This window comes from Ceratotherium simum, chromosome 18 (assembly GCF_057802395.1).
Source record: "Ceratotherium simum simum isolate JZ-2026a chromosome 18, ASM5780239v1, whole genome shotgun sequence".
Lineage (NCBI taxonomy): Eukaryota > Metazoa > Chordata > Mammalia > Perissodactyla > Rhinocerotidae > Ceratotherium > Ceratotherium simum.
In genome coordinates this window covers 55,724,231-55,744,218 of record NC_141917.1, presented here as the reverse complement: position 1 = coordinate 55,744,218, position 19,988 = coordinate 55,724,231, and the positions used below count along the sequence as shown (strand labels likewise).

Below are 19,988 nucleotides of genomic sequence, written 5' to 3'. Positions count from 1 at the left end.
GTCAGTGATGAGGAACCAAGAAAAACAGTTTCAAGGAGAGAAGAGTAATCTGTGAGAACCACTTCTGAGGGGCGAAGCAGAAGAAGGACCCAGAAGAGATCTTGGATTTAGCATCATGGAGGTCACTGGTGACTCAGCAGTGGGAGGGTGGAGAGGGGAGGAGAAAAGGGAGAACAGGGAAGAGGTTTGGAAAGAATAGGTGGAGGTAGAGAGGAATTAGAAGCAGCAACCACAAACTCTTCGAGATCTGATCATAAAGGGGACTAACGATATGTAGCAGCTGCTAAAAGAAAGGGTGTGTAGAGCCAGCTCTGACAGCCTACTGGTTAAAGTTTGGTGCTCACTGCTTCGGCGGCGGGGGTTTGCTTCCTAGTCATGGAACCACACCACCTGTCTGTCAGTTACCAAGCCGTGGTGGCAGCTCACATAGAAGAACTAGAACTTACAACTAGGATATACAACCATGTACTGGGGCTCTGGGGAAGAAAAAAAAAAAAAAGAGGAAGACTGGCAACAGATGTTAGTTCAGGGCAAATCTTTCACTGCAAAGAAAAAACGAAAGAAAGGGTATGTATTAATCATGTTTTTTATTTTCTGTATTTTATGTTGCTTTGACCCCTCAGGGCTAGCTAATTCCAGATATAGCAAACAGCTTGCCTGAGAGCGTGACTTTCATATGCAAACTCAAATCCAAAGCCGATACCCCCAACCTCATCCTTTCTCTAACTCTCAGCACCAGCCAATACTCCCCCTGCTCTAAATCACCCCAGGGCCAGGTACCAGACAACTAAAACCACCCCCACAGCCCAGAGCCTGCAGAAATTATTTAAACTTGCTTAAACTTGCCTACTCTGCCTCATCCATTCCTTCCTGCAAAAATCACAATTAAAGCTTCGGGCCATGCTTCCCCTCACTCCTGCCTCCTGACGGACTCAGGTGCTTCCCCATGTGGCCCTGCACATCTCCATGTGAACTGTAAGTAATAAACTCTTTTTTCAAAATTTTCTTCATGTCTCTCATCTTACCATAGTTGATTAAAACAAATGCCAGGTATAGATCAAGGCAAGGTGAGTCAAGGGAAGTTTTTTGTTATTGTTGTTTCTTTGTGTGTTTTTATTTTTTTAAATTTATTTATTTTTAATTTTTTGTTTATTGCAGTAACATTGGTTTATAACATTGTATAAATTTCAGGTGTACATCATTATACTTCTATTTCTGCATAGATTACATCATGTTCACCACCCAAATACTAATTACAACCCATCAGGACACACTTGTGCTGAATTATCCCTTTCGCCCTCCTCCCTCCCCCCTTCCCCTCTGGTAACCACCAATCCAATCTCTGTCTCTATGTGTTTGTTTATTGTTGTTATTATCTACTACTTAATGAAGGAAATCATACAGTATTTGACCTTCTCCCTCTGACTTATTTCACTTTGCATACCGTCAATGTCCATCCATGTTGTCACAAATGGCTGGATTTCATCGTTTCTTATGGCTGAGTAGTATTCCATTGTGTATATATACCACATCTTCTTTATCCATTTGTCCCTTGATGGGCACTTAGGTTGCTTCCAAATCTTGGCTATTGTGAATAACGCTGCAATGAACACAGGGGTGCATGTATCTTTATGCATTGGTGTTTTCAAGTTCTTTGGATAAATACCCAGCAGTGGAATAGCTGGATCATATGGTAGTTCTATCCTTGATTTTTTGAGGAATCTCCATACTGTTTTCCATAGTGGCTGCACCAGTTTGCACTCCTACCAGCAGTGTATGAGAGTTCCCTTCTTTCCACATCCTCTCCAACACGTGTTGTTTCCTGTCTTGTTAATTATGGCCATTCTGACGGGTGTGATCTTTGTATGTTTTTGTGTGTGTGTGTGTGTGTGTGTGTGCGCGCGCGTGTGAGGAAGATTAGCCCTGAGCTAACACCTGCTGCCAATCCTCTTCTTTTTTGCTGAGGAAGATTGGCGCTGGGCTAACAGCCATGCCCATCTTCCTCTACTTTATGTGGGACGCCTGCCACAGCGCGGCTTGATAAGTGGTGCATAGGTCCACACTCGGGGTCCGAACCTGCGAACCCCGGGCCGCCAGAAGCGGAGGCATAAACTTAACCACTATGCCACTGGGTTAGCCCCTCTTTGTGTCTTTTTAAAGACAGGATACACTAGCACATGTTTACATGCCAAAAAGCCAGCCCAGAGGGAGAATTTGATAATGCAGAGATAGAGGGAGGATAACTGGAGTCACAATGGTGTGTACATGTGTCAGAACTTCTGTGAACAACTTTGACGAGTACTATACTGTTATTTTAACATTTACTATTACTATGACTTTAAATCCTGTAATGCTGTCATGCAAGCATCCATTATTAAATGATGCTGCCATGGCAGGATAATCTACCTGAAAATCAGTAGTTTCACAATGGAAGTCAGATGTGATTAACACCATGAGGAAGATCAAACACTTGCCAGAATGCCCTACACCGTTAATCTACGAGATAGTGTCCTCATTTCCAAGCGTCTTCCAAATTCACCATGCACTCCTGTGGGATGCCTTTCAAAATGCTAGAGTTGGAGTGCAGAACTAAGATCCATGTCTCTGAACCCCAAATATGAAAATGTTTGTGGGGGATGAGATTTGATCTTCTGTAAATCTAAACCCAAACGTTAGTTTTTCTTATACAGTACACAGTAATTGATCACACGGGATATTCAGCCTAAAATGTTGTCTTTCCATAGAAGCAGTATTACCATTAATGAAAATGGACTCCAGTTAGAGCTTCTTATCTTCTGTAAATGTGATTCTAAACATACAAGGGAAAAGAATAAAGTCAGCTGTTCTGCTTCCCAAAGCGGACTCTAGGAACGTTTATCCCCAGGACAGTTTTCTGCTTATAAAACACCTTACTTTAGATACAGTATAAAGCATCTTTTAATGTACACGAAGTAATTTCACAGAATGTCTTTGTGTTTTACTATAAAAAGAAAATGCAGGGCCGGCCCCGTGGCTTAGCGGTTAAGTGCGCGCACTCCGCTACTGGTGGCCTGGGTTCGGATCCCGGGCACGCACCAACACACTGCTTCTCCGGCCATGCTGAGGCCGTGTCCCACATACAGCAACTAGACGGATGTGCACCTATGACATACAACTATCTACTGGGGCTTTGGGGGGGAAAAGAAAAAGTAGGAGGAGGATTGGCAATAGGTGTTAGCTCAGAGCCGGTCTTCCTCAGCAAAAAGGATTAGCACGGATGTTAGCTCAAGGCTGATCTTCCACACACACACACACACACACACAAAGAAAAAAAAAAAGGAAAATGCATGCCTAAGCTTTGAGCATGTTCTTGGCCTCGAGGTGATCAAGAAGCTGACAGCAAACCATCAATGATTACATAAAGAGGGACAGACCAGCGAGTTCACAGCATCACCAAAGGGGATGAATTCACTCATGTGATGGACACACCCTAAGGTGACCCCTACTGCAGAACCTGTGACTTGCAAAGTGGCAAAGGTGATGGTATAATCCCTCCTGTTGTTATGTTATCTATGACTCCACCTTAGTGGTTTGGAGAGCGTCACCTGCTGGCCTTGAAGCCAGCTGCCATGTTGTGAGGGGGCCCATGGCAGAGAACTGTTGGTGGCCTCCTGGAGCTGAGAGCAGCCCCCAACTGACAGCCAGCAAGAAAACAGAGACCTCAGTCCTATGACTGCAAGGAACTGAATTCTGCCAACAGCTCTGCAAGATTGGAAGAGGACCCCGAGCTCCAGGTAGGAACACAGCGTGGTCAAGACCTGACTGCAGCCCAGTTCAGCTGTGCCTGATTCCTGACCCACGGAAACTGAGATCATAAATGTATGTTGTTTTAAGCTGCTAGGTTTGTGGTAATTTATTACACAGCAGTAGATAGCTGAGACAACTGAATGGATTGTAAGCCAGTCAACGGATTCTGTGGAGAGAAAAAGGGGGTCTGTGCTGGCACCCCTAGCAAGTACATGACCTGTTTTACGCGATCCAAGTATCTGCATTAAAACAAAACAAAACGTTAATGTTTATGAAGAAGTTAAATTCCAATGAGTGAGAAATAATAAATTCTTCAAATAAACAGAGTTCCAACAATTCTTCTAAACTAAAAACAAAGCAAAACAAAACTGAATATCCTTTTAAAACCAATGCAAAGAATCTGTAGCAAAACTATTGAGAGTCATAATCATGCCAGAAAAAGAAAGCTTAGAGATTTATCCCCTTTCAACTTCACTTGTTCAATATTTATAGCACTATCATTTATGGAGGAACTACTATATGCTGGTCACTGTATAAGGAGAAAGGAACATGGGAATGAATAGAACATAAGCCACATTCTGGCTTCTACCAACAGTGCATTATAGCTCCTAATTTTAGCTATAATTTCCTTTTCCAAATTATGGAACAATTGTGCTTTCCTGAACAAGGTATCACTTTAAATTACCGGGGAATTTGATTTATAGATATAATCAGAGATCTCGTCCCTGTAGAACAGGATACTTCTTGAAAAAGCTTCCCTGAGAGCAACAATGATTCTAACACCTCAGCCAAAGATGGAATCAAATCCCCTTAATTATTCTCGTTTCTAGAAGGATTATTTTAGCTGACAAAAACAGTCAACAATATTATGCACCTCCTGGAGACAGACTTAAGTACAGAACAAAAAATTAGAAGACATGTTCCCTACCCTGAGGAAATAAAACCTCGATGGAAAACCTTGAAATTCACTGAGGGTGCTGAGCTCCAGAAAGGAATGTAGCCCAGGAGTCAGATGCCCCCAGCATTTCAAAATAAGTTTCTTTGTAAAAGTGAAACTGGGAAGACTCAATCTGTAATCAATGCCATCAATCATTTGTAGAGGTCACTCTAAAAATAAACCTACAAACAACGAAACAAAAAGTTAAGTAAATGGAGGTCAAGCATATGTACCGATACCCAAGTTCAACCATGGAAATTATTACAGTAACTTCAGCAAGATGAAGCCTTGGATCACAGGCTAGTTCTGGCACTAGGAAAAAAGGAAAATTCTTTCTTTCTTTTTTTTGTGAGGAAGATCAGCCCTGAGCTAACATCCATGCTAATCCTCCTCTTTTTTTTTTTTTCTCCCCAGAGCCCCAGTAGATAGTTGTGTGTCATAGTTGCACATCCTTCTAGTTGCTGTATGTGGGATGCAGCCTCAGCATGGCTGGAGAAGCGGTGCGTCGGTGTGTGCCCGGGATCCGAACCCGGGCCGCCAGTAGCGGAGCGCGCACACTTAACCGCTAAGCCACGGGGCCGGCCCAGGAAAATTCTTTAACACGACATAAGAAAAAGCTGCAGGACTTGAATAAAAGAGCAATCTTTAAACGGAATAAATTTAAGTCTGTGAAAAGCTCTTTATAATGTCCATATTTCCCACTTTGTCTGTGGATTGGTCACAATCAACACTAACGCTAAATTTCTTATTCAAAAATACCACTTCCATCTCTCTCCCGATCAGAAAGGTGAAATGGTTTCTCACTGTCTGCTTCAATAAACTCCAACCCCTTCACAAGGCATTCAAGGCTCTTCATCAGTGTCTTTCTGACCCCTCCCTCCTCTGAGCTTAGAGAAGTCCTAGTCCCCTGTCAAGTCCAAGACTCTCATGGGTTGGCCTGTCCCAGCCTGGATTCATTAGTCTCCACTCTGTTCCCTTTAAAGCATTTCCACAGCTGAAGTGGGCATGAGGAAGGCCTCAACTTACTCATTTTGGAAACTCCAGGCCAGCACCATACTTGGCACACTAGCTAAGCAAAGACCTGTTGAACCGAACTGAAGAAAAGGTAGAAGCTAGAGATATCAAACTGGCAGAGAGTAGAAAGGAAGAGTTTGAAGGCAGAGCTCTGACATCTCCAGACTTAACTGGGGCAAGTGGAGAAGTCAAAAACTGGGATGAGAACGGCTGGGTTCCACAGTCAAAGAAGGCAGCAGAAGCCAAAGGCACACAGAGTTCGGCTGGGAGCCCCTCTTCTTGATCTCTGTCCTAGGGCAGAGCACACAGTGGGCACTCATCCTCTCTAGGACTGAAGGAAACGTGTTAAGGGGTTTAATAGTGCTGCATGAGAAGAGAGAAGATCAAAAAGAATAATAGCCAAAAGACACTAGATTTGGGCGGGAGGAAGTTATGAATAAAAGAGAGAGCTGCTTTAGCGAGAAATAAGAACAAGAGCCCTTAAACCACGGGGGCGCTCAATTTGCAAGTTCATAAGAGTGTCTCAAGACATTTCTGAAGAATGGATGGTAGAGAGGAGCTAATGACTACTGATCTGTTTTCTGATCTAGGACCAATACTGTAGAAAAGTCAAGTACTTCAAGAAGGACTTACATACGGAACAGAACGAACTGCACGCTCACTCCTTGGTTGACAAGGTATTCAAAGCCATGCTCAATCGGACAGCAGCTAAGGTAGGCAGTCACCCACCGAGTCTCCCTTCGAAGGCCGTGCCCTCCACTCATGTCTGATAGACTCATACTGCATGCTTTCACGCTCTGAGCCTTCCCTGCATACATGCTTGTCCCCAGCCCAGAATGCCATGCCTTCCTTCTCTGCCTGGGCAAAGCCTCTCATCCAGATCATGGTCATCTCCTAGGGGCATGCGCCTGTCCACTAGCCTGACTTCTGCTGGATTCTAGGGTCCCGTTGTCCATGTTCCACCAGCTTTCATCTTGCTGACAGGTGGCCTCCCTCGCCCTGGCTAATTCCTTGTTGCCTTCTCTCTGGGCCTCCTTTCCTCTGCATCGCACTCTCCATTGTCTCTCTTTCCTGAAACCAAGGTTTCAGGACTCATTGCTGTAACCCCAGACATGGCACAAAATGAAGGTTTACTGAGTAAATGAGATTAAATCCGTGAGAATGAACACAAAAACCATCCTCTCAAGCCCTAGCACAACTGTCTCCCACAGCACCTGATCACCTCTGAGCTCCTCTAAGCAGTAAGTGATGCCCTATTCTAGCGAGCCCGTGGGAGCTCTGGGGAAAGCAAGGAGGGCAGCAGGTCAGCACCAGAGTTCAAGAGAACATAGCCAAGCCGCCTAGCTGTCTGACCAACCACCCCCTAGTTGACCTAGGCAAGTTCTTACTCACTTGAGACCAGTTCCTCATCTACAAACTCAGTGAAAAACCACCCATTTCCTAGGGTTACTGGGAGGTTTAAATGAGGGAAATCATTGTTGTTGCTGTTATCATCAACCACTGTATTCTTTTTAAAAAAAAAAAAAAAAAAAAAAAAAAAAAGATTTTATTTATTTTATTTTTTCCCCCCAAAGCCCCAGTAGATAGTTGTATGTCATAGCTGCACATCCTTCTAGTTGCTGTATGTGGGACTCGGCCTCAGGATGGACGGAGAAGTGATGCCTCGATGCGCACCCGGGATCCGAACCCGGGCCGCCAGCATTGCAGCGCGCGCACTTAACCACCAAGCCACAGGGCCGGCCCAACCACTGTATTCTGATGCAGGCGCTCAATAACTGCCACTTAAATGAATGAGTGGTACTTGCTCATTTTCTGAAACATTCTGCATGTTGCTTTACTTATTAATAAAACCACTTCAAAGGGTATTTCGCTGTGATCCTAGATTTTACATAGCTTCAGGAAATTGTTTTAAAACCAACAAAATTCAACTTTTAGGAAAAAAAGTACACCAAGGACAGCAAGACTTTCCTTTGGCACTAGACCAAGCCAAGCTAAGCACGTTAACCAGACAGCAAAGCTAAAACCTGCAAGCAGGCTAAGAACAAAGACTGCTGGCACTAAGCTGACTGGTATCTAACGAACCTCTTTAAGGATAATGAAGAAGAAAATTTCAACTCTGAAATTCTACCTCCCAAGTTTGAGCTAATAGATCCCCTCTTGCTAACGTTATCTGGCTTTCGGAAATTCCAAACCATAAATTCCTCCTTTGACTCCTCGCATTCTTTGAATGGGCATGCTGAAAGCCAAATGCTCCGTGACATACATTAATAATTCTAAAGGTCTATATCCCCATATTTAGTATTCCACAGGTACTGAGATGAGAGGCACACCATTCAGTTCACAGTTTCTGCCTTGCTACTTGGATAAGTTCTAAGGATAGTCAAAATTACGTCATCTCCCTTTAATAATTAGAATTTAATCCATATTATAAGAAAAGTCGATCTGCATAAATACTGGAGGAATTAAGAAAGTCATGCAAATTTCTACTAGCTGAAAATACCTAACAAGTCATATACGTAAAATCAAAAAAAAAAAAGGTTCAGAGAAATTTTTTCTTCCTAAGAAAAGTTATGAAGGCCCTAAATGTAGTATCTGTTATGTTGTCTAAAAGCCAACTTCTAAACATAATCTTTTTAGTTTCAGGTACATCACCCCATTTACACACTGCTTGCTCCTAAAACATGTATGACAGTGACCATTCTCCATCATACTTTTATTCACTATACATAAAGTTTTTTTACCCTAAAAATGTTATTTCCATTCCCCAGCAGTCATTTTCTATTACACTCAGGTTCTACAAACTAAGACAAATTTGAGCTGTGGTTTTATAGACTATGTAAAGGAAATATACAAACAACCCTGGAACCTCTAAGACCTGATTTCCTTAGACTGAAAATGTAAACAGACCCTGCAATGACAGAGCCCCGTGGCCCCAGACCAAGTGTTTCATTTAGAGAGAGAGAAAAAAAAAATCAACTATTTTCCAAATTTTGTTTGTTCATTTTCAATTTTATTTCTCTAATAAGTAGGCAAAACAATGCTAATATGTGATCCTTGTGATTAATTTAAAATCCATTACACCCACAAACATAACTTAGGCTCAAAAATAATTTCCGCTTGTCAGATTAATCATCTACTAGGTAAATTGATGTATGAAAACTAAAATAAATAGGACACTATCATCTCCACTCTTGAGAACCTAACCTCTCCAAGTGTGGTCTGGGATCAGCAGCATTGCTGATCATAACCACCCTTGGGAGGTTGTTAGAAATGTGAAATCCTGGTCCCCATGAGACCTGCTACATCAGAATTTACATTGCAATAAGATTCCTGCAGAGATTTGTTGCATGTCGAGCTGAGAAGCACTGCTCTAGAGCACCAATGCCCAGAATTTTCTGCAATGATGGAAATGTTCTCTATTTGCACTAATATGGTAGCCACTAGCCACATGTGGCGACTGAGCACTTGAAATGTAGCTAGTGGAACCGAGGAACTGAATATTTAATTTTATTTTAATTTGAAAAGACACATGGCAAGTGGCCGTCACATTGGACAGCATAGCTCTCTAGCGTATCTGCAGGCACTTGCAAGAAAAGGATCAAGAAGTGACAACTACAGCCATATCCGCAAATCCTGCCAACACAACCCACCTGCCATTTCAACATGCAGAATGACTTGAACAAGGGCCAGTCCTCTTCAGCTGCCTCTCCCAGAATATCAAGTACAGAGCCTGGGTCTCCAGGACGACAACACTAACCATTCTCCTTCCTTTTTCTATTGGGTTTCCAAAACTCACGCCTCAGTCATTCCCAGATCTAGAGTTTTCACATTGACTTCTTACGAATCTCACCACTAGACAAAAAACAAGTCCACTAGCCTTTGAGGAGTGCCAGCTTCTAGGTTCCAGGGCACCTGAGGCCTGAGGATTCTCAAAGTTGTGGTACACGAGCACACTGTTCTGGCAGGGAGACGGCCCAGAGCTTGCAATAGATTTTCAAAAGGGCCCATGATTCAAACATTGGTTATACCCTAAGAGGAGGGAAGAACTTTGGAGCCTGACAGTCCTAACAGACGAGCCCTCAACTCTAGACTGATGATCCTCATAAACCCCTCAAAAAGGTAGTTGAGAGAAGTAAACGAAATAACCTATGTAAACTGTAAAATGTTGTAAAATTTATTATTATAAAAAAATAAGACTATGTATGATAGAGCAAAATACTCAGACAATCCTTGGCAAATGAGATAAAACTTTCTGCCTTACTGTCCCGTATAAGAAATGAATGAGAACGTGATCAGTGAAAGGTCCAAAACAGAAGACGTAGAACTGTCCCTTCTCCAGGAAGAGCTCAGGGTATAGCCGAAGGTCAGAAGATCATTCAAGGAGACTGGCCATCCCTCACACAGAAAGTCTCCAGCTGACTTGCGCTGAATCTAAAGTAAGATAGTGCATTCCAAAGTACCCGACGTCTTTCCACTATCTGTGGAGCCAGAAGGAAGAACACTACAGAGTTCACTATTCCAACACTATTCAGCTATAATGATAAAATGAATTATAATAATGCAGAAAGATGTAAGTAAGAATCCAGGTTTAAGGAGAGTAGGTGTGCTTTCCTTCTTTAAACACACTTATGGTGACAAAACAGGTTGAGAGGGCCTCACATCCGACATGAAAAATTCTTGCTCTCTAGATAGTTGAGCTAAACTAACTGTGTAGTGGTCATCAGGCACACTGAGAGAGGGCAGGGTCAGAAAGACTTGCAAAGGCCTCACCCAGTCGGCTGATCAGGAAAGACACAATCTGCTTCCCGTCCCGGGTTGAAAATCTACCAGTCTGCAGAGTTTACTATGAGGAACAGACTCATCCAAGTTGTTTTCTCCAGAGTGGAGTAAGTGGCCCACCTGAGGAGTGAAGACTATTGTCTGGACTTGGGTGACTTTTAGGGCCTTGAGTTCATCTAAAGGCTACATCTGAAGAAGTGGGGCAGATCTGAAGCTTCCAAAGTATCAAAACAAAAGCCCAAAGGGTCTTTCTACCTCACAAAGAAACCAGGTACCTGCTACCTAACAGCTATGTTGTCAAGCATATATAACACTCCACTATTCAATTTCTTAGCCTTAAAAGAAAAAGAGCTCTCTTAGAACAGCAAGGAAGAACTGCATTCAATTCTAAGGCCTATCTAGAGGAGTCTAGAATCTCAAGAGATTGCTACAAGAAAAAAGCAGCAGCCTTGGGGATGTGCTGGGGTGACAGATGCCTGAGGAAGGCCACATCTGAGCAGAGCTCACTCTTTAAGCAGCTCCCCACCTAGAACAGAAGGAACACAGGTACCTCCACAAACATCCAGAGCACTGCCTCTATAGCTCCTGGGGGTGAAGAGCCCATTTCCCCCCTACCCCAGCTCCTACTAATCCTTCCAGAATCTCCTAAGTGCCACAAAGCTTTACTGAATGCTAAGTGCCAGGCACTGCACATAGCCGTGGGAATACAAAGGAAAGTACAAGGCCCTTGCTCTCAGACTAGTTTAGCAGACAGAGCATCACAGAAGGGCAACTTCTCCCGGCCCAATTCTTTTGTGCCAGGAATTACCTCTACTCAGCACATTCCTGTTATGACAACTATGTATAAATTAGTCACCCACACACACTACTTCTCAATGAGCTCAGAGAACACCTTAGCCATCTCTGTTTCTCTAGCACCTAGTACAATGCTCCAAAAAGTAGAATGAACATGGTGATCATGATGGTGGTGCTGGTGGTGGGCTGACACTCCTAACTTTCCAGATAGAGGCTCTACAACTGCAGAAAGAGTTGACACTCCCCAAGAAGCAAAGGAAAGAAAGTGTGAAGAACAAATACATGCCATATCCACCTTTTACTTTGCCTCTTCCTTCCTTGGGCTGCTGTTCACCTGGCTTTGTAACTCCTCCTCACTAGAGGTCTCTAGTTATTGCAAAGTCCACACCACCAGACCCTGGTCCCATCCCCAGGACCGTCCTTCACCCCCAAACAGGCCCCATTCAACAAGGCCTCATCCTCCAAAAGGACTTCCTTCAATCCTTTCCTATTTTCTAATAATTCAAGCAGGCCCCAAACACAATGGACTGCCTTGTGAAGCAGATTTTACCAGTCGTGGCTGGCTGACAAGTGGTGGGTAGAGGTAAGTAGGACAGATGGTCTGTGATTTTCCCATTGCAACTGAAATAAAATCCAAACTCCTTTCTGAGACTTGTAGGCTCGGTGTGATCCGATTCAAGCATCTCTCCAAACTCAACCTGGGACTTACAGTCCCTGATTCTGCTTTCTTCCTGCTCTTTCCCCCTTGGGACCTCTGAAGGTGCCATGAGGTGCCCTCTCCACAGCCTAGCCTACTCTTCTCCACCTGGCTTCCCACTGTATGCCATCCTTTTCCTTACAGCTTTTCTCACGATTTACATCTATTTTTTGCTACTTCTCTCCCTCAAACTCTGAGCTTGAGAGCAGGGACTATGTCAGCACCCAGATCGGCGCCCCGCACATAGTAAGTGTCGAATAAATATTTGCCGAATTAATAAAAAGGTGGTCCTCCGTCTCCACCTAGCTCCCCCACTAACCATTTTTCCTGATGGTTTCCGCATCCAAGTCACCCCATCTCTTCATTCCCACAACTCACTCTCCATTCTCTCTGTCCTCAAAACTTCCCACCCTCATAAAATCCCACTCACTCACTCGTCCATCCTTCATAAATCCCGGGTGCACCATTCTCTCAGCCCTTACACCCCCTTTCACCATAAACCTCCCCATCCACAAACTCCCCTTAAACCCCATTCCTGTCGCCCCATGACGAACTCCTAGAACCCATCACCCACTGCTCAGCTCCCTAAGCCTTTCAAGTCGTTCCAGGTTCACTCCAGAAATCCCTTCGGCCGCAGACCCCCAAGACTTCAGTCCTCCCCACGACGCCTCATCTCCCCTGCCCCCCACCCACCCAGAGACTCACCCCACCCTCTCTCCTCGCACCCTCCTCACTCCTCAGGCCCCAGCCGCCCGGGCCCTGGCCCCTCGGCCCACTCCCTTCACTGCAGCGACTTTGGGGGGCCCCTGCCCCCGCCGAGCCCGCGCAGCACCTGGCCTGCACCTCATCCAAGCTCTGGTCGATGATAGCCATGATCTGCTGTCGCACGTCGTCCGTGTCGGGGCCCGGCGGGGGCCCGGGCGGCGAGCGGCGCAGGGCAGTGGGGAGCGGAGCGCTGCGCGCGCGGCGCGGTGTCCATGGGCGGCTGGGCCCCACCGGCGCAGAGGAGGAGGCGCGGGGCCAGGGACACTAGCGCCGGCGCCGCGGCCAACCGCCGCCGTCTATACGCCGCGCGCGCGCCCGAGTCCCGCCCGCCAACCGCCGCCCGCCGCCAGTCAGGAGGCCGCGCACCGCCCACGGACACGCCCCTAACAGCGCCTCTCAACGGCCCGAGACTCGGTTGGGGGTTGCCGAGGCAACGGCGACTCTCACTCCTACCATCCTCCAGCCCGGGAAAGGGCGACGCCGGCTATCCTTCGCTTCAAAGGCCCCCACCCCCCACATCTCCGCCTCTCGCTCTTCCTCAGAGCAGCCACACTACTGCTCAGAAAACGTACTCCTTCTTCTCAGAGCCCCCACACCTCCTCAGAGCCTCCACATCGCCTCAGAGACCCCGCTCTTCCAAGACCACACTTCTCAGAGCCCCCACTCCTCCTCAGAGCTCCCCACTACCCTTAGAGCTTCCACTCCTCCTCAAAGCTCCCTACTCTTCCTCAGAGGCCCCCATATATCGGAGCCACTCACTCCTCAGGGACCCACACATCTGAGTCCTCACTTCTCAGAGCACCCCACTCTTCCTTCAAGCCGCCCCTTCCTTCTGAGAACACTCCATGGCTCTGCGAGTCCCATCAATATCCCCCCAGTCCTCTCCAGAAGCCCCAAGCCCCAGACCCCTGCTCAGTCTCCTAATGTTCCCCTCAGCCTCAGCTCCATCAGGTGGGTGACTAGGGCTCCCCGCCTCCTGGCTCCCCGCAGTCCCCCCACCCCAAGCATTCCATGAGGGGCGCAGGTGTGTGGTGATGGTGGCTAGGAGGTTAGAACTGAGTGATTTTCTCAGCTGCACAAATCAACTTTATTTACCTTTTGAGGTTTGGCTTGAGAGTGACCTCACCTGTTTATTCATTCTCTTGCTCTACAGCATTCTGGGCCTAGAAAAATGCTAGCATGTGGTTACCCAATGAATGAAGGATGCTTCCTAAGAATCTACCCTGCAATGCACCCCAAGTCAGAGCAAATCTTCACGGGTCTTTGTTTCTAGCCATTGGGACTCACGGCATCAGAGAAGGATCCTCGTATGAGGGAAAAGGAACAGACTGGGCATGAATCACTTCTCCAAAGTCATGGAACCTCCTAGAGCCTGTTTGCTCTGAGGACAGACTCCAGATGCAGGCTCATAAAGAGTTCTCAGCCTCGCTAGACCCATCTTCCCATTGCTGCTGGAGAGGAAATGCAAACACCAACTGGCATGATTACATTGGGGAGACTCCAAAAGAGACAGCTGGGAATGGAAATGAGTGATATGAACCAGTGTAAGAACAACCTAGAAAGCTCCCTGATGAAGGAAACCTAACACTTGGCCCCAGTAACAGGAAGTACTAGAATATGTGGGGACCATGGAGAGCTTGTGCAAAAGGTCAACTGCTAGTGCAGCACTGCATAGGAAGCCTGAAAAGTAGTGGGTAACTTTGGTCTCCTTCAGAGAACTGTGGTGGGGAGAGAGGGTTGAAAGCTTCAGGGCCCAGCAGAGACAAAAACATGAAGTCACCTGGTGTAGAGAAGAGACCTATGAGAGAGGAAAGAATAATGGGACAAGATCTCAAATGATATCTGAGGAGTGGGGGTTAGAACCTGGAGGATGCTGATGCAAGAGCAGCCAGCTCAGAGCAGGTGAAACACAGAGCTGCCTTTTGGAGGCCATTGGGGGTTCCCATCCCATAGAAATTGGTCGGCTGCCTTGGCACCCAAAGTGACATGTTTGTCCAGCAGTCCCGGAGCTCCATGGAGGCAGGGACTGCATCTTTCATGGGTGTGTGCCTGGGCACATGGTGAAAGGTGCTTGCCTGGGTCATCACCCCTGGAGATTCAGGCCCCAGGCCTTAGGAGCCATGCTGCCCACCTTGGACCCTGGAGAAGTACCCAGCACCCCAGTTCATTCTTGCCGCCTCAAAGAGTTGTCTTAGGGCAGGGGGAGTTTTCTCAAAGAGAAACGCACCCCCATTTAATGTAGAAAGACCTAGATGTTTTTGGTTCTTTGGCAATGTGTGCTTTAATAGTTTAAGAAATGGCCTCTGGGCCAGCCCTGTGGCTTAGCAGTTAAGTGCACGCGCTCTGCTGCTGGCGGCCCGGGTTCAGATCCCGGGCGCGCACCGACGCACCACTTCTCCGGCCATGCTGAGGTCGTGTCCCACGTACAGCAACTAGAAGGATGTGCAACTATGACATACAACTACCTGCTGGGGCTTTGGGGGGAAAAATAAATAAAATTATAAAAAAAAAATAAATAAAATCTCTTTAAAAAAAAAAAAGAAATGGCCTCTGATGAGAGGACTGGGTTCAAATTCCAGCTGTTATTCAGCATGTGAACCTAAAGTAGAGACATAACCCTGTCTCCTCCCTGGTGAGCCAGCAGCAGAGAATCTAGGTCCTGGTCTACATCGTGTCTGGCAGGGTGCCTCTATGAGCATCTGAGATGGGGCTCATCATGGGTCTGGCACATCTGAGGCCTTGAGGGGCCGTGGGTGAGGTGGGGAAAGCCAGGCTGAGCTTGTGACCAACCCTGGACTTTGTGGGAATCTGAAGCCCTTTCCCCAGGGGCCTCTCTTGTCCCTTGATGCATCTCTGTGCCCTTTCAAAGCTGTGTAACCGTCGGCCAGATCTCAACCTCTCTGAACCACTGTCCTCACGTGAAAATAAGTGTAATACTTATTTCACAAGATGCAGGTGATGATTAAATAATGCATCTAAAGTGCTTATCAGTGTTCCAGGCACATCAGAGGAGCTTGAGAAATGGCAACTCTCAAATCCTGCATCCTGCTTCATAGACCCCACTACCCTCGGCCCACAGATATGTATGTAGGAGGTGGGGTGGGCAATGGGATGGACACACCTGACTATTCACAACCTAGACTCAGACAAAAGGGCAGGCGGGAGAGAGAGGGCTCACACGGGTCAGAGACCATTCTGGGCTCCAGAGGACAGAAACAGACAGGTGACTGGTGAGATGAGGCAGGGGAACAGGCAGAGGAGACAGAGACAAAAGGAAATGGATGCAAGATTCCAACAACAGAGATGGAGTAACAGCCAGGCAGAGACCAAAGAGGAACGAGAACAGAGCCAAGAAGATGCCATGTTGAAGGAGCCCAGCACAGTCTGAGCCAAGGTGGACAATTCTGGGACACAGGGACAGAGACTAAGTTGATGACAGAAAATGCTTTGGAGACAGAGCAAAAAGAATGGTTTATTCCTTATATCATGCCCTTCCTATAGAACCCCTCAATTCTAATGGGGACAGGAAAGACCCCTCAGAGGCTGCAAGGGGCCACAAATATTTCCCAGCTTACACTCAGCACCCCTCAGTCTGTGCCCCTACAGAATCAGCCTCAGGCAGATAAGTGCATCCACGTTCCGTCCTTGTTATGCTATTGCACTGGGCAGCGTGGCCTGAGAGAGCCCTCATCTTTTCCACCCTTAACACCCATACCACCACGGACGAGACAGCCATTCACAGAGTTTACCAGGGATGTGCAGTAAAAATAGAAAAATGTCCATTTAAAAACCCCACAACCTGAGATGACTGAAGAGCCAGATTCCCGCACTGCATCTGACTCTCTCCGGAGTGCTTAGAAATGACCCCAAACACCCAGGCCCTGGGGCAGGCAGAGCTGTTGCCTAGGTAGGGCTGGCAGTGGTGCTGTGCCATGCCAGACCGAGGATCTGCCTTTAAGTCTATCCCACAGATTGGGTAGAGCCAGGCGCATCCATAAGTGGTCAGATGCTGTGATCTGGCGCTTACTGCACCCTGCTGAAGTCCAAGGTTGGCTAAAGGGTGGAGTCCATCAGGGGGTGGCCATTTTCAGGAAGCATGATGTGAGTGCTGGCACCTGTCCGGGTGGAGGGTGTGTAGCTGGCAGACTCGTGGGTGGACCGGCGGAGGCACAGACAGCAGAGGAGGCGGCGGAAGGTGCGGCGCATCTCAGCATCACGGCATGAGTACACCACGGCATTGACCAGTGAGTTGGCCTCAGCTAAAAGTAGAAAATATTTCTCCACAGCCAGGACGTTGCAAGACTTGCAGCCCAGACCATCCAGGAGCAGCACCACCTGGCCTGGCGTCCAGCAGACCACGAACGCCCCTGCAGGATGGAGCCTGAAGTGAGTGGGGCCAGCTGTTGGAGGCCCAGCACCCGCAGCTCTGAGCTCAGGGTTGGAGGGGTCTCCAGGGCTCGGGCAACAGCTGTGCAGTTTGCAGGGTAAGAGCTGCCTGTCTTGCTGCCTTGGCAGCATGATGGGTCAGAACCGCTAAGAGAGGACACCTTTTCCTAACTGGTCCAAGGTGGCCAGGGCCTGGATATTTCTACATGGACATTTGTTCTGTGGGGGAAAGGAGATCACCGTGGGACAGGCCAGTTACTTGGGCGGGAGGGGATCTTTGGCAAGAGTCGCTCTTTGTTCTTGGGGGGTATCCCCGTGGGAAAGGCTCTTGCTGCCTCCCCCACCCCAACCATCCTACATTCAACAGCCAGAGTGAACAAACACATTACTCTGCTAAAAACTTAAGGCCTTCCTTAAGGAACTCAGAACAAAATCTGGCTCCTGTCTGTGTGCTTTGAGGCTGTGCTGACCTCTCCTGGGCACAGGCTAGCCATGCTGGCCTCCTCTCCTTTTGGAAGCGCTGGCCTGGTCCTGACTGGGGCTTTCACCTTCTGTTCCCTCTGCCTGGAACTCTTCCCTTTCCCAGCATGCAGGTCTCTGCTCAGATATCACTTCCTTGGAGGACACTGCCCACCCAAACCATCCCCTCCCATCACACTTTATCAGGTCTGTGGCAGTTGGGGCAAGTGGGCTCCCACTCACCCAGGATGATGACAACAGTCTTGACCAGGCTGAGCGTGGTCTCACGGTAGCGGGGGTGGCAGCTGACATGCTCCGCCATGCGCTGCACCCGTCGCCGCACGTAGAAAAAAATGCGAGTGTAGACAGCCACCATGAGCAGGAAGACGAGCAGGCTGGACAGGGCCCAGACGGCCAGGTAGGAGCGGCTGAGCAGGGGAGCCATGCGTGAGCAGCGGTCCAGAGCACAGAGGCAGTGCCAGGAGTGGGCGGGCAGCAGCCCCAGGCCCAGTGCAGCGACCCACACGCCCACGATGAGCATGACGACGCGGCCACGGGGCAAGCGGCTGTGCAGCTGGACGGCCATCACACTGCGGTGCCGCTCCACGGCGATGGCCAGCAGTGTGGCCACCGATGCCGTCAGGCTCGTGTCCAGGAGGCCCTGCCGCAGGAACCAGCCCTCAAGTGAGAGCCGGGCAGTGCGAGGGCCCGTGTGGAACATGAGGAAAAGGTAGGCCACGCCGGCAAAGAGGTCAGCTGCGGCCAGGTTGCCGAGCAGGTAGTAGATGGGCTGGTGGAAGCGGCGGTTGGAGGCGATGGCTGCAATGACCAGCAGGTTGGTCAGCAGCACCAGCACGCTGACTGTCAGCCCCAGCGCCACCACAACCACATCCTTGGGCCGCCAGTGGGAGCTGAGCTCCTTGCCACTGTTGTTGTAGAAGAAACCGATGGTCTCGTTGTAGTAGCACTGGCCCATGGTGACCATCTGGTGGCACAAAGGGAGAGGTCAGTGCTGGCAGTTCTTGTTGGAAGGACACCGAAAGGAGTAGCAGCCAGAGGGGAGAGTTTCAAACTCAGATGCCTCGGGGCAAAGTGATGGTAGTGGGGACAAGGGTGACCTGGAAAAGCAAGCTGGGGGGGGTACAGCTGTTGCTTATTTACTAAGACTCTTACAAAGATATCTCCCAAACCCTTTTGCCCAAGTGCCGCCAATCTGTGACCAATCTGTGTTGGGAGGGTTTAGGGCAGGACAAAGGGGCGTGAGCTTTCAAGTAGGTGAGGGAGGGTCAGTCTGGTGCTAGAGTCAGTGCAGGTTGCAGAGCGCAGGGGGCATGTGTGCGCAGGGTGAGACCACTGCGGGGACCCTGCAGGCAGTCGGTGCTGGGGCGTGGAGGTGACCGGAGCGACCAGAACGGGCAGCAGGCTTTGGGCACGATTGCTCCCGAAGAGGGTGGGGCATCGGGTGGGACGGAGGACCCTGGCGGCCTCTGGGACAAAGAGGGCGGTGAGGGAGGCGGCGGCTGGTCGGGACTCCTGGCGCCCCCAGCCTGGGGGAGGAGCGTGGGGGATGGGAGGAGGGGAAGGCATCCGGGCCCCGCGGGCACGTGCCGCGCCTTCCCCGGGACCCGCACCCACCCGCCCCCGTCCGTGCCGCCTCACCTGGGCCGCCCGTCACGCCGCAGAGCCGGCGGCCTCGCGTAAGGCCGGGGCGGGCCCGAGACCCATGGCCCGGCGACCGCCGCTGGAGCGGAGGAGCGTCCGGGTGCGCCGGGCGCGGGCCGCGGACAGAGCGCGGGAGAAGGCGTCCCGCCCACGGCGCCCCGCCCCCGCCACCTGGGGAGCCCCGCCCCCGCCACCTGGGGGAGCCCCGCCTCCGCGGGCGTGGCGCGGACAGGGTCGCCCGAAACCGCAGCCCCCATCCCCCCGTTTCCTCCCGGAGTGGCAGCCCTTCGTCGCCCCTCTCCATTTCCGGCGCGAGACCCCTACCCCGGTCCCCGTGCACCTCACGCGCCCGCAGTCTCGGGCCTTCGGGGGCTGAGTCCCTCGCGGCCGACAGTCCCCTCCGTGACCTCGCGCCGCCGGGGCGCAGCTGCGGGTGGTCTCAGGGTCCGCGCCCACGCCCCGCTCCACCCGCCAGCTCCTCGCGGCCAATCCGCCGCTGTGTTCCAAGCCACGCCCTGATCCGACCGGGCTCCCACCGCCGGGACCCCAGCCCCGCCTTGGCTTCTCCAGCCTGGAGCTACTGTGCGCCAGGGCCTCCCTTGCTCCGCAAACCCCTCCGGCCCCGGCTGACGGGCCAGCCTGCCACACTCGAGTTGCTTGCAATCCTGCCCCCACGTTCCCCCCGCCCGGCAGCGCTGCCCACTGCCC

The 19,988-nt window shown here is 49.4% G+C and overlaps 1 protein-coding gene and 1 non-coding gene across 4 annotated transcripts in view; both read right to left on the bottom strand.

Moving 5' to 3' along the window:
* Nucleotides 1-13,023, bottom strand: part of LOC101397740 (uncharacterized) — a 39,328-nt gene extending 26,305 nt beyond the window's left edge. Inside the window, exon 1 of one of the 3 annotated variants that reach the window (XR_015555127.1) lies at nucleotides 12,841-13,023. This is a non-coding gene — a transcript (uncharacterized LOC101397740). The remainder of the gene's footprint in view (nucleotides 1-12,840) is intronic. The other 2 variants (XR_015555128.1, XR_015555126.1) reach the window with 2 other exon arrangements.
* Nucleotides 13,024-16,674: 3,651 nt separating this feature from the next.
* On the bottom strand, nucleotides 16,675-19,391 carry LPAR2 (lysophosphatidic acid receptor 2). The gene is made up of 3 exons (XM_087443411.1): nucleotides 19,278-19,391; nucleotides 17,862-18,603; nucleotides 16,675-17,140 (listed from the first exon to the last, which is right to left on the bottom strand). Exons 2-3 carry the CDS (start codon nucleotides 18,601-18,603, stop codon nucleotides 16,827-16,829), a joined length of 1,056 nt encoding a protein of 351 aa, XP_087299537.1. The 5' UTR covers nucleotides 19,278-19,391; the 3' UTR covers nucleotides 16,675-16,826.
* Between the last annotated feature and the right edge of the window lie 597 nt (nucleotides 19,392-19,988).